The sequence below is a fragment of the Hyperolius riggenbachi genome, chromosome 10, assembly GCF_040937935.1.
Source record: "Hyperolius riggenbachi isolate aHypRig1 chromosome 10, aHypRig1.pri, whole genome shotgun sequence".
NCBI classification, from domain to species: Eukaryota; Metazoa; Chordata; class Amphibia; order Anura; family Hyperoliidae; genus Hyperolius; species Hyperolius riggenbachi.
Window position 1 is genome coordinate 88,611,320 of NC_090655.1, and position 15,211 is coordinate 88,626,530.

Sequence of the window (15,211 nt, forward strand, 5' to 3'; positions counted from 1 at the left end):
GTGCAAGCTCCTCTGCTATGCTGGACCTTCAGTGCAAGCTCCTCTGCTATGCTGGACCTTCAGTGCAAGCTCCTCTGCTATGCTGGACCTTCAGTGCAAGCTCCTCTGCTATGCTGGACCTTCAGTGCAAGCTCCTCTGCTATGCTGGACCTTCAGTGCAAGCTCCTCTGCTGGACCATCAGTGCAAGCTTCTCTGTAAGACCATCAGTGCAAGCTTCTCTGCTATTTACACTAACAAAAACCATCATGGAAGCTTGTATAGGTGATGTAAATATATTTTCAAAGCAGACAGGTATTCCTTTAACTACAGAACAGTGAAGTTTTGAATGCCTGGTACAGCCATCTTCCAAATTAATTGAACTATCTTAAATGTTTACTCATTATCAGGCTCAAAGAGTAACAAATTTGCCATTTCCTCAAAATTGAGCATAACCACCAGAAAAATGATACGATTCAACTCAAGGAAATAAAAGCGATAAAGCACTTTTTCCAACATGTTAAACTTTACTGTTAAAAGGAATAACTGAAACCAAAAGCTATTACTTTAATTTTGACATAAGCATAGGTGGTTAGCATGTTCTTACTGTGTTCCCATTGAAAACATTTACCCTCACTTCCTGTGCACCTCCTAAGACAGGAAGAAAAATCAACTTGGACAGCCATAAAGACTCACAATTGTCATTTAGACTTCTGCACATCCAATAAAGAAAAATCATTTTGGTGACTGCTACTCAAACTGGGAATTTTAGCAATATCTCCTCAAACAGAAACCAGTTAGCGACATGACTAAGATTGCCACATGCCCAAACCTTTTCCCACGATATCCAAAACTAAAAGCTTTGGCTGAAGATCCACTTCAGGAGTCCAGATCAAAAATTACCTCAACATGCCAATTCATGGTAGGAATGATATAATAAAGGAACTAAATCCCATGTGTTAGTTTCCTAATGACATTTCTAAAATGCCCTTTATAAAGCTGCAATATTCTGTTACCACTTGCACTCACAGACTCAAGTAAACTCAGCTTACTGAACATGGTCTTGCTTTCCCATTTTCAAAATAAACCACTCTCGCATTCTAGATCCATGGGGTCACACCTTGCACTTTAACGTCAGGGCCTTTACTAGACTTTTTGCTGCCTGAGGCAAACTTGTGAGGATGTGTCCATCCCTCCCCTGCTTACCAGATTGGAATGATCGCATAGCACCCGAAATTTGCACCACGCGTTATAGCTGTGGTAAGCCCCCCAAAAAACACCCTCAGAATAGGTAGGTAGACAGGTATAGGTGCCCACAGTATTAGTAGCTAGGTACAGATGCCCCCATGCATAGGATAGCCAGGTACTGTTGACCTCAGTATAGGTTGGCCAGGCACTCTTCACCTGTTTCTGCCTGGCGCTGCCCCCAGACTTCTGCCACCTGAAGAAGTCTCCTCACTTGGCATCATGGGTGGACCGGGCCTGACTAACGTTAGCAAGTTCCTGTACAGTCTTCTACCTGCTTTCAACTCTATTAAAAAACACACTGCTGCATGCATTCATTTCAGTTAAATCATTAAAGTATATGGGGAAGCCACACATACAAGTCCATCTACATGCAATATTTGGTCCGCTTTATCCAGAAACATTTTTTCCCTTTGAGCTAAAATTACAAAACAGCTAGTGCAAATGAAAGCATTACAATGTACAACCCCCCCCCCCCCCCCCAAAAAAAAAAACAAACACTGTTTTTGCAATGAACACAATGCAAAAAAAATATTAAATTGTTTTTTTATGAAGTTGAGTGAATGCAGTCTAAGGGCTGGAGCCCACTGGAAATCACAAAATGCAATCAAGCGCTTTTTATAGCAATTTTAGTAGCCTTTTCTTGAGCAATCAGGCGATTCCAAAGCGCTTTTGAAATTAATGCACTTGTACAGCGACTGAAAAATTAAAAATGTAGCGATCCTATACTTAAAGAGAATCTGTACTGTAAAATTCTTACAATAAAAAGCATACCATTCTATTCATTATGTTCTCCTGGGCCCCTCTGTGCTGTTTCTGCCACTCCCTGCTGAAATCCTGGCTTGTAATTGCCATTTCTATGCAGTGTTTACAAACAAAAGACATAGCAAGCGATAGGCTGAGAGTAGCTCAGTGTGTGAGTCATACAGAGTGTGCAGGGGGCCTGGAGAGGGTGTGTATAGCTTCTATCCAATTACAAGCAGCACAGCACATTCCAGCCTGACTGACAGAGGAGAGAAGATTAGATCATATAATAGAGATAACACTGCCACTGTGCAACTAGGAATGGCTGCAGTAAGACAGAGAACATTAGAACAGCTATAGGAACTTCTAGGATAGAAGAAATAAGGCTCCGAATTTTGTTACAGAGTCTCTAAAGGATTTTTGGAGCATTTGCACTTCAATACACAGGACCAGTGATAACGAGTTTGGGAAATCACAATTGCTCCTGTGGAATTGCCCCAATTGCCTTTCAATAGCCTGGCACTTTTGGAATGGTCGGCGATGTGGGTCGATTTCACGAGAGAACGGTATCAACACACTAAGAGCCAGTTCACACGTAACGCAAATTACATCGCCCCCACAATGCTGCATGCAGCGAGTTTGCAATTTATGCAAACTGCAAACAATGAAGTGAGAATTAACCCATAGGGATACATTAGTCAAAGCGCTTTGCTGATCGCTGGCAGTCAGCAAAGTGCTGAAAATCTGAGTGTGAACCAGCCCTGACTTGTACTGGTTAAAGCCCTGACATGTGCTGGATAACAAATCAGACTTCAGCCCAGTTTGTGAAAAGTGGCCGAGTTGTACTAAGATCAGCCTCTATTCTGTGAATCAGGCAATTGCACACCAGATTCATTTCTGTCCATCTGATTGCACCGAGAATATGGATTTCCGCTCTGTGCTTGGAGACTGCCTAAATCTGTTATTTGAACAAATTAGAGGTGTGTTTAACGTACAAGGACCGGCCAAGTCTGCAGCAAAGGGAGAGGACCAATACATCAGATGCTTGACGTCTGCACAAAAATCAAACACATACGCACCTGTAATCCAATAGCCAGTGACCGCATACACATGAAACCACTAAAGGGCCTGCACACATCAAACACATGGTCAGAGCGACGACATTGTTTAAGGATACTCCCGCCTGAAATCTGTTATTCTCAGTCCAGTTTTGTTACAGTACAGTGATCCAAGAATGGAAACCAAGCCTTGTTCAAATATTTTGTTAGACTTTTATATTCCTTGCAGGATACTGGCCAATTAATCAACTTTAATCACGGCATGTCTTGCTGCACATTCCTTCCACACAGAACGGATCCTGACAATGTCTCGTTTTAAAGCTACCCATGACATTAGAATGCATGTTTTCTTTGAAGTTTTTTCATAGGTAGCTTTAAAAACACCCTAAATATCACATAAAAACTTTGAAATGTTTCCTTCCATCTCTGCTCGGCCCACTTGTGTCTAATTTTGGGCACTAGTCTACTTCAGGGGACCCAACAGGAAACCTCATAAGGAAATTCCACTAATGTGATTGGGTCTACGGCACCCTCTTGAACTGCTAGGTTTCAGCTAGGTTGTAGTAAATTACACCCACACCATTCAGCCAATCAAAACACATCATGCTATAAAGGGTGCTGTGCTTGGAGAACTATTCCCCAAGCAGTTACCTACCGTGTCGCTTAAAGTAGACAAGCTCAAAATTTTGTCCTTGGAATTGCATGTAATGCATACTTTACTACAAACAGATTTTGACCATCGACCATCTGTAAGCATTAGGCGAGTTGCCGGCTGTACCAACGTCAATGACCGAGTAACCATGGCACAAATTTACTGCAGAGCTATCCACCTGAAAAGACCTTAAACCTGGTACACACCTTAAAAACTTTTGATTGGCCATAGTTCAATTCTACCACCTCCAGGTAGGAGAATGTATCAAAACAATCTGCTCATACCAACCCTGGAGGTGGTAAAATTGGACAATCAAAACTGAATATGTGTACCAGACTTAAAGGTTAAACAATCTGGTAATGCTCCATTTCCTTCTAAAGCTCCACTATTCTGAGTATTGTGAGTGTGGGACAGTGGTTTCTTCTCCCCCTCCTTCCCATTCCCTGTGACATAATGTGTCCAGTGCAAGTAACCCATTTCCCTAATAACTAAATCCATTAGCTACCATTCACAAGGGAGGTTTATTTTGGTCAGTGGTGACCCAAGTCCTGCTCCTGTGACATCAAAGTTGATACTTCTAGAGACAGGTGAGCAGTTGAGGCAAAAACAGCATGTAGAAACAGCAAGATGTCGGCAGTTGAGGCCTGGCCACAGTACATAACTTTCACCCGGAAATATGGATTTGTATGTAGCAGAAAAAGCATTGCCTGCAATATTTTAAATATCCTTAATTTCTCATTTCTGTCAAATGCAGTAAAAAACCAAAAAAAAAAAAACCAGCATGTTAGGTAGAAAAACCACTCAACCTCCGTATGTCTGATGGGGTTGAATTGAGCACAATGAGCAGTACAATATTGAATCAGATAAAAAGTGAAGTTGAAGTAGGGCAATTAAAGAGCCAGAAAAAAAAAAGTATTCTTTTTGCTACTAGATCCACCGATAAAACAATCTAGTAGATGTTTTTGAGATGCATGGGCTAACTGGCTCTTGGGATTGGTCCAGCCCTACTCACAATATCTGTAGTTCAGCTTTCAGCAGGCATTTCATTCATGCACGTTTTATCATTGCCGGTTTTCTCAAAGGAGTGATTCTTCTGATTGCAACGTAAAGTACCAGGGAGTATTTTGCACTGGATCCAAATCATTTCACAACGTGACTTTCTAACCGGAAAAACTTTCCAAACATTGCAGATCTAATACATAGCAAACTGGAACCAGCTGGTGAGATAAATATATTTCGGCTCCAGTCTGTTTCAGCATGTTCTGTGCATGTGTCCCTAACATTCCTGAATGACTCAAGACAGAGCCTTCAAAGCTACAACACTGATAGGCTACGTCCATTAAATATAGATTTAGATTTTACTAGGCGTGCAGTTTACAGCTGAATTTTATGTCCAGAAGACCGGTCCAAGAGGAAGAGCAGGAAAGTAAAACCTTTGTACAGCCAAATGATAGGGGCACTTCCTATTCAGCCAAGCATCTAGTTATGACGTTGACAGCTTAAGGTTTAACCAGGGCTGTGGAGTTTCATAAACAGAGGAGTTGGAAGATTTTTGCACACAGTCTCCAGGTACCCAAAATTGCTCTGACTCCACAGCACTGGGTTTAACTCCTGTAGAAATGCAATATCTGGTTGTGGATAGGCACACCTTAACGTGGGTGTTGGGTACGCAGCCTTGATGCAGAAGCATCATCAGTCCAGTATCAGCAATTCAAGTTCGGCTGGCACACCAATATCAATAATCAAGCAGTTTTAATGTTGTGCATACAATAAAACTGCTTGATTATTGATATTGGTGTGCCAGCCGAACTTGAATTGCCAATTATAGAAATGGTGAAGACGTTCTCAATGGGACCAGGCTGAAATCCAGTTGTCTATTAAAAAATCTCAATTATATCCCAAAAATCTGATTTTGATATTGAGGGATATTTCTGCTCCTGTGTGACATGGATTCATACTTGCATAGCCGCTGAAATCAAGCAGAGCGGCATCCCTCCAGATGCTTTTCTCCTTATTTCCTGTGCCTGAGAACAGCAAAGGGCAAGTTTGACTAAGTAACTACAGTTAGACTTACTGGTAATGTTATTTCTATACGCCATATGGGGCAATGGAGATGTGGCTTTACCCATCTTAAAGAAAACCTGAACTGAAAATTAAAAGTCAAAATAAGCATAGACAAGTCATACTTACCTTCCATGTAGTCTACTCAGTGTCTTTCTCCTCTCCTGCGTCCTGTTTGTTCACTGTGATCAAGGGAATTATCCGTCCTCCATTTTGAAAATAGCCAGTACCCATAACAGCTTTCTGGTCAGCACACAGTTAAACTGTAACATCGCCCACTTGAGCCATAGGGAAACATGGACATTACCTGGTACATCAGTTTTCCTCAGTTATAACTGACAGCAACTGATATTTTACTGACAGCAACTGTTATATTACAGATCTGACAAAATGTTGTCAGAACTGGAAGGGATTATTGTCAGAAGAAAATGGTGAGCTTCTGAGAGGAATTGATGGCAAGGTAACTATGTAATGTTCATTTGAAGTTACCTCATGTGTTTATTTTAAATATTTTTACTCAGTACAGGTTCTCTTTAAGGGAAACACCCAAGCACGAAACAAATCATTAGCCCTTAACTTTTCTTGGCATCTCAGTGTAGCTGAAAATACAAATTACAGGAGGATGAGAGAAAAAATTGTTATCACCTTATCAAAAACCTTATAGAAATGCAAAGGAAACTAAGGGGTAGGCTGTAGATATTGTCCCATATGGTGTCTAGAAATACAAAAAACTACCAGGAAACTTGTATTGTTTAAAGGGACAAAAACAATATGGAAGCCCCCATATGCTTCTCACTTCAGGTTCCCTTAATATGTACAGATCACAATTTGAAGCAATTTGATGTACTCTTCAAGTACATAAAAGCATACCTAGCTCCGTTTAATCTTTAATGAGATTTAATCACTTCAGAAAAAAATAGGAAAATCAAAGTGGCTAGATATTGTAAAAGTGAACAGAAGCGCCAAAATACTAAAATGTATTTAAAAACGTAACATTTCACGGAAGGTAGTGGTGGACTTACCCCCCTGAAGCAGACATGAAAACTGTCGATTTTCACACAGAAAAATGTATTCACATACTCCAACATACAAAGCAATGCGTTTCGCAGGTATATTCTTTCTTCCTCAGGCAATAAACAGGGAGTACACAACTAAGAACCATAGACAAATAGCATCCTCAGACTAATATATACAATAATGGCAGTTATGCTTTATAAACACTTGTGTCTAATTTACTATCTTTGGGGTAGTAGGTATAGATGGGTGCAGGGGGGGGGGGCAAAAGGGTTTGGGTTAGGTGGGGCTGGTATGGACAGTAGAGTATATATTGGTCTATGGGGTGCAGACCAGAAAAATGGGATAAGGGATTAGTACGTGAACACACGCACACGAACAAAAGTATACATCCATATGCGTGTATATACACATCAAAACAAATTTGTATACATACGACACTAAAAGACACTACAGGAAATGACCGGGCTAAATGTGGGGAAAAAGTATGGGAGGAACATAAAACAGCTATATAATATAATGTAAGGGACTTACCAGTATAGTCTTGAGAACACGCTTCGCGTCTGTACTGGTTTAGGTGTTTTGCAGCATATGTATACAAAAGAGTGGTGGGACTAGCCAATCTTGTTGTCCGGGAGGGGGGGGGGGGGGGTGCAGAGTAACGTACAAAAGAGTGAGCCTATGAAAGTGTGGGGGCAGGTAGGGGGCGTGTCAGGTGAATAATACGTATTCGAGAAGATTATGTAAGAGAATGGGTGTTGCGCCCGGATCGTCGCACCTGACGTTATATCATTGGATGGTGCAACGATTCCGTCGCACTGAGAATTACGTCATGCTAAGGGCAATGCTCCCATAACATCGCATAAAGGAAGAATGGTAGGTGGGCATATGCGCAGTAGAGTGAATGGTCCTGCACGGCCATATTAAGCATGGGTAAAGGATCTCCGATGGAGCAGTGCTTTTCGGCGCTGCAAGATTTTGGCGCAGCCGGCGCCACCATAGCCTAGAAAGGGAATCACAACTGAGCAGCGCTCAGTGAGTAACGTCGGCGCCGTCAGAAGACAGAGCCGAGGTTGCTTAAAAAAAAAAAAAAAAAAAAAAAAAATAATAATTCGGCCTCCAGCAATCGCTGGAAGCCAAATTATATCTTTCCCCCACTATCCATGGCAGCCTGGAGGGGGAATAGTAATTAATACAGCCTGGACTTGTGCAGCAGCAGGATCAGCCATATACCGGCTGTATCCTGTGTCCAAGTCTACCGGCACCGATTTCAAATGTATGCAACTCCGGCGCTGGTCCGGTGAATCTAAATGGATTTTAAATTCGTAGTGATGAGATGGCTGATAGGTCCAGTAAAAAAGTCTGTTTTGACTCTCAAACACCAGTACTAACAGAATTACATAGTGTTGCCAGATAGAAGCAAATCATGGAACTAGCGTTGCCATAAAGGCCCAGTGTTGGAAGAGGGAGACAACATGGCACTGGCCCTAACAGAAATCAAAAGTTTGCCAAAAGTACCTCCGCCTAGTAAATGAGCCCTGGCACGCACTGCATAGGAAGTGTTCCTCTGAAAAGCTATAGGATGACAGAATACACTTTTTACGCTTCTTCACATACTTTAATCCTGCAGCAACCGCATGCCAGAAATGTAACTGGGAAACAGTCCATGCACCAAAAGAAAACATTTTAGCACAAAATGAAAGAAAGCCCAAACTTCTCCCAAGATCAGCAAAATTTACTTTCCAAATTAACAATTCTAGGTGTACATTTATCAAGTTTTTGGCATAATTTTGACAATCGCGCAAGCTCTCAATTTTTATAGCCTCGTGTTACAAGAACAACAAAGGGGAAAATAAACCCATTTGCACAGAATGCCCTTTTTTGTGTTTTTAAATAAATCAGTTAGTGCATTTCTTGCATAGAAAGCAACAGAACTAGAAGATTAACCCACAATAATAGCAAAGCACAATATTTTTTCCACTGGAATGTCTTAAAGAGTACCTGTAGCAAAAGGAATGGCAGCTGATAACTGCTCTTTTTTCCCCCCTTAAAGTAAGAAAAAAATAAAATAACAAAAAACACACACAAAACACCAGCTTGCTTGGTTATATTATATAATATTTTGGGGTCACTGACCCAGAAAGAGAACACAACTCAGATGTTCTTCCTGCATGATTGTTCCAGGTGTGACACTTATTTGGATGGTGGAGTGCATAAAACAGCAGCGCCTCCACGTTTCTCATGATCAGTTACTATAAAATGTTGAAACATTTCAGATCAGACCGATGCAGAGCAACAAGGAGCTAAAGATGAGTCTGAATTTGGCTCAAAATTTTGCAGACGGCCAAACATTTTCTGCCTTTCATATTAATCTGTATCAGGACTGCCAGCCGTGCACAAAAATGCCCCAAAGAGCAGTGGACTTAAACATCTATGATCTGTGTTGACTTGCTGGCAGCCACTATGCAGCTGGAATCCTCTCCTTTCCACTGGCTTGTAGAAACTGCTATCTTTAAACAGCAAGATTTTTATTTTTATCCTTGGAAACCAGTTTTGTGATCTTTAGTACACATCATATTCCTGAAAGAGGAGGTCAGTCAACACTATTGAGATACCAAACACCTCTGGCATGCCATGTTGTCAGTCTCATTTTTGGCACATATAGTTAAAAAGACAGTATTAATAGCCTGTCAGTATTTACTATTGCCAGGCACATCACACCTCAAGTGACCTTGCTTTCTGTATGCATCAGATACTACTCATAGCTGCCACAGGTAGCACAGGTATAAGCCACTAGGTGGCAACAGAGTACAGATACTGAATAGGTGTTCTGTAGGAAAGTAAAAAGACCTGAAGACCGGTCACAGATTCACTGAAATAAAAAAAACACAACAATGTTAACAGGTTAGCATGCATAAAGACCATGTTGGATTGCTTTTGGATGTGGCCAATGATTTGTGAGTGCTGCAGTTATGTCAGCACGGTGATAAGTACTTGGAGAAAAACTTAACTTTCCTTATCCCAGGTATGGGAAGATGAACCAGTCTTGTAAGGTGGTTGCCAAGCAAGCAGGTTGGTGCCATTTTAAGCAGCATTGTCACTTCCTCTTTATGGACAGATGGAAACAGTCACTCCAGAATTATAAAAGAATGGCCATAACGTGTTATTGATTTATACAGCGCCAGTATATTCCTTTGCACTGTACAAAAGGCATACAAGGTATAACAATACAAGGTAAACACCACAACAGTTTATTATTATTAAATTATTATTTAGTATTTATAGTTAAAGGGACACTTAAGCCAAGAGTAAAAAAATAAAAATAAATCAGTTTTACTTGCATGGGGCTTCTACCAGCCCTCTGCAGCCGGCCCTTGCAGTCCCTCATGGCGCCTCCAGGTCCCCCCGCCGCCAGCTAGTTTCGTTTTCACCAAAAGGCCTGGCCACACGCATTTTTCTTTGCGTTCCCGTCCGCAATAGCATCCTGCCCAGAACAGGAGCATGAATGATACGCATGGCCAGGCCTGCGCAGAAAACCTGCCGACTCCCTGTCAGTGATTTTTAATTCCTTGCTCAAGTGTCCCGTTAACAATACAAGACAGACAATGGTGGAGCACAAGTGACACAGTGAACAAATCAACTACAGATTTTAAACAGGGGTGAGGGGTAGGCACACACATTACACAGCATTGTGAGAAAAGGGGACGAAAGCCCTGGCCAAATGGTCTTATGGCCCATACACACGGGCTGCAACTGTCGCCGCAAACACGCTACGTGTTTGCGGCGACAGTTGCAGCCCATGTGTATGACAGTGACCCCGTGTGTATGAGGTGCGCACCCCAAACTGTCGCAGGAGAAAGCAGATGCCGTGCGATTGGACAGTTCAATCGCATGGCAACTTCTGTCACCACAACAATCGCTAGTCCGTTGTGTGTATGTGGACTAGCGACAGCTACCCACTCACTGCACACGGAGTCTCCAGTGGGGGGCCGAACCTTCGGCGACAGCTTCCGCCGCGTCTCTGCCTTTGGGCAGAGACGTGTAGACAGCTGTCGCACAGGCGGAGCTGTCGCGCATGCGTCCCCTGTGTGCTAGCGACAGCTACAACGGTCAGCATAACAGTCTAAGGCTAGGTTTTTATTTGTGAAAAAAGGGGCCAATTCCCTGGCCATGAATTCGGATGGAATTTGGCAGCCAATAGAACTCTATGAAGTGCATCCAAATTTGTGGCCGGGGAAAAAGCTCAGGCCCTGCAGCATAAATTCGCAAGTCACTGTCCGAATCCCATAGCCGTGCATGGCGCAGCTAGAGGGATTCGGCTGCGAGACAGGTCACAGCTGTGCCGGCATCGCGTCTCGCAAGATGCATGCTGTGCACAAATGGAACTGAGCCCTAAAGGGTTAAGGGATAGGACTGTAGGTGAAGGGATGCCGTGCGGGAGATAGTAAAAAGTGGTGGTCAGTGGCCGAAGTGTCCTAGGTAGTAGAGTATGCTTGTCTGAAGAGGTGAGTTTTCAAATTGCACCTAAAGAGGGCAAGTGTGGGTGAGTGGCGAATGTGTTGAAGGAGGGTGTTCAAGAGGAGGGGAGAGAATCGAGGTAAGTCTTGTAAGGCCTCTTTCACATTAGACAACGTGTGCAGGAGCCGTTCTCCTGCACGCGTTGAATAGGCTGCGGCGTGTCGTCGGGAATCTGCGGTGCGACGCTGAGTAGCGGCGGTAGTAATAAATGAACCCAATGGGAAAATGCCAAATCCCGATGATAAAATGCTCTTGGTGTGTCGTACCGCAATGCATCAAAACGCAGCGTCGGATGTGTAAGGTAAAATTAAAGTTTATGGACTTTCCTTTTACCTTGGTTAATGCAAAGTATAGACTTTGCGTTACAACGCTAAAAAAGGGCTCTGGTGTGAAAGAGCCCTAAGCGGAAGTGAGAAGAGGTGTTCAGAGAGGAAGACAGGACAATATTGATTTTTAAGTCAAAAGCAATGATGTCAGAGTCCATGGCTGTCTAGGGCTCATTTGTAGTTTATACAACTAATGCAAGTCCCATCAGTTTTGCCATTTAAAATGCAATATTCTTTTCACACTGACTCTTAAAACACATTTTCTTTGTATTAAGTTCCATTTAAATTATGCCACGGTGTATGAGCATCTGTCAAAACTAAATAAGAGCCATACTAAAAAAGGGCTTTGATCTGCCCTGGAAGTGGCTCCAATCGAGACATAAGATCGCAAAATCATTAAACCGTTTGTAGAACGTTCCATTTCCTCACTAAAAAGGTTACCGCTACACTTTCAACCCCTGTCCCCTCAAATGTTATCAAAAAGGAATACAAATAAATCACGCGGCCGGCTGCCAAGAAAGAGTTAAAAAGAAAAATAATGAAAAGGGGAAAAAGAAAATATACAGAACAGCAGCTTTTCTGTATTACAGGATCCAAGACATACATACTTCTGATTCAACAATTTTCTCTCTTACCGTTTATATTCTATCAGAAGTCCGGAAAAGAAAAATTTTACATGTGCACATTCAGGTTTTGTTTTATCAAGCCCTGAAGTATTTGAAAATCTTGCCCAGGACAGCAATTTCTACGCACAGAACCTCTGATTGAAAACAGATTTCCACTCTCCATTACTACATTAACAAACACTCAGAGAGGCCTACACTGACATCTCATGCCTTAACAGTTTTCACTCGTACAAGGCACACAAAGCCATCTTCTCTGTGCTGACACTTCAGACAGCTGAAGAACTCAAAGATGATTTAGAAAACCTCAATTGACTCAATATAGCGATTTAAACAAAGCAAAGGGGATTTTAAAATAGTCCAACCAAATTCATATTTGTTTGAAGGCCAAGCCTTCACTTTGTTCTACCCAGGACGCCGGCATCAGCAAGCCCATATCTCCTCCACTATCACAGAGGAACAAGGCCCTCAAAGTTGCTAGAATCAGTGCAAACAATCTCTTTGGATCACTTCAGGTGGCAGTTTGCCAGTGATCCTTATCCCCATCCCAGCCTGGTCAACATCTGCAAGGAGTTTGTAGGTTCTCCCTGTGTCTGCGTGGGTTTCCTTCGGGCACTCCGGTTGCCTCCCACATCCCAAAAACATACGTTAATTGGGTTTCCCCCTAAATTGACCCTAGACTACAATAAATACACTACACAATACATACATAGACAAACTACTATGGTAGGGATTAGATTGTGAGCTCCTCTGAGTACTTTATACTGGTTGAACTCGATGGACGTATGTCTTTTTTCAACCAAAATAACTATGTAACTATGTAACTATGAGGGACAGTGACAAGACAATATATTCTCTGTACAGCGCTGCAGAAGACGTTGGCGCTATATAAATACTAAATAATAAATAACAGCATCACAGACTAATGAAGGGGCAGCAGCTGCGAACAGCAGATGCCTATAAACATTCAAAATATTTATTTTAAGTGACAGTCTATAGTCTGCATGCAGCTTTCTTTCTCATGTTGATGGTTAGACAATGGACTATCACCTGCAACATGAGGAAGCAAGCGGCATGTAGACAGAGGACTATCTTCTGCAGCACAAAAAGGCAAGCAGCATGCAGAAAGTAATATCACAGCAACATCACAGTGCCATCTAAAGGCCAGAAGCAGTGGACCATCACCTGCAGCACGAGGAAGCAGCAATGCTGACAGTCGACTATAACCTGCAGCACGAGAAAGAAAGAAGCATGCAGACCGTGAACAATCACCTGCAGCACGAGGAAGCAAACAGAATGCAGACAATGGACTATCGGCACCTTCAGCATGAGGAGGAAAGCAACATCACTGTGGACCATCACTAGAGATGTCCCGACCGGTTCGCATGCAAACTTATTCGCGCAAACGCAGTTTCACGTTCGCATCAGATCGCGAACTTTATGCGGGTTCGACCCACCCCCTATACTACATCATGGGACTAAACTTTGACCCTCTACATCAGTCAGCAGACACATGGCAGCCAATCAGGCTACACTCCCTCTTGGAGCCCCCCCCCCCCCTTATATAAGGCAGCAGCATCGGCCATGTTCTCACTCTGTGTGCTGCTGTATTCGTGAGAGAAGGGAGAGACATTGGAGAGATAGGGAAAGCAATAGTTAGGAGGTCTGTTAGCTTGTTCCTTGCTGATATTTGTTGATGAAAAGCACCCCAAAACAGCTCTTTTGAGAGCTAATGTTCTTTTGATTTTTTTTCCTCTGTGTGTGGCCCACTGACACTGACTGCACATACAGCCATGTCTGTTGCAGCTGGCCCTTGCTAATTGCTTTATCGTGCCAGCCCCATCACATTCAATGCCAAGTGTGACTGCTGCACATTGTATTCTAATACCAGTCACTGCATACCTTTCACTGCACCTGTGTGACTGCACATTATATTAGTCAGTGCATACTTTTCACTTCATCCCCCCCAAGATGGACAAAACAGGCAGAGGCAGGCAACCCGGCAGGTCTGTTCGAGGTCATGCTGTCGTGATTTCGTGCGGCCCTCGACCAAAGTACAGTGTCCAGAAGAAGGCACGTGTGTCATCAATGCCCCAATATTGTCAGGACGTAGTTGACTATTTAACACCTCATCTTCCGCACAGAAGCGTGACATCTTACTCTTCCTGCTCGCATTCTGGCATCCCGCTTTACACTCAGTCGGCAGCCATCACCAAAATGCCATCATCCCAGAACTCAGCGGTGTGGAAATTTTTGTGTGTCTGCCTCAGATGAGAGCAATGCCATCTGTACTCTCTGCCACCGAAAATTGAGCCGTGGAAAGACTAACACCTGCGTAGGGAAAACTACCTTAGGAAGGCACATGATGAAAAAGCACAAACTGCAATAGGATGACCACCTGAGGAAAAGCAGCATACAAAGGTAAAGCCACACACCGCAGTGGAAGATCCCAGGCTGCAATTATTTCTTAAAAAAAAAAAAAAAAAAAATTAAGGATACCCAAACTATACCGTGATGTTGAAAGACAAGTGGTGTCATCTCTGGCACACAGCGTTGGGTCAAGGGTCCCTCTGACCACGTGGTCTGCAAAACACGGTCAGGCCTGCCCCAAGACTAAGTCAGTCCCCACACAGCATCTCTGCCTGCAGGCAGCTTGACTGCCTTCTTCGCCACCACCAACAGAGTCCAGGACTCCAGGTGGATTCCTGAATGTTTAAAGCCACTGCTAGCAGCGGCCACTATGATAATTTTTCTGGTGCGTGTACATGCCTGCCTAATTTTTCTGGCTGCACTGCGGCTGCAACAACAAAAAGGCACGTACATGTGCCAATTCCTCTTCGTGATCGTTACCTTGCTGGAGTGAAGGGGCTTGCGTATCACAATGAAGCAATGACCGGCTATATGAGTATGCTGGGGTGCACACCCAAGATAATAAGGTCGTTCCTTCATTGTGGACAGACCAAATTCGATCAGCTGGACAGTCAGTGTTCTGT

At 43.0% G+C, this 15,211-nt stretch overlaps 1 protein-coding gene across 4 annotated transcripts in view; it reads right to left on the reverse strand.

Annotated features, from left to right (window-relative positions):
- BICC1 (BicC family RNA binding protein 1) overlaps nt 1–15,211 on the reverse strand; it is a 376,259-nt gene that overhangs the window by 278,709 nt on the left and 82,339 nt on the right. The window contains exon 1 of one of the 4 annotated variants that reach the window (XM_068255071.1): nt 5,867–5,955. The exons of the other annotated variants lie outside the window; for them this stretch is intronic. Coding sequence (XP_068111172.1) covers nt 5,867–5,873 — 7 coding nt within the window. The 5' untranslated portion in view covers nt 5,874–5,955. Of the gene's footprint in view, nt 1–5,866; nt 5,956–15,211 lie in introns of those variants that run through there. 4 annotated transcript variants of the gene reach the window in all.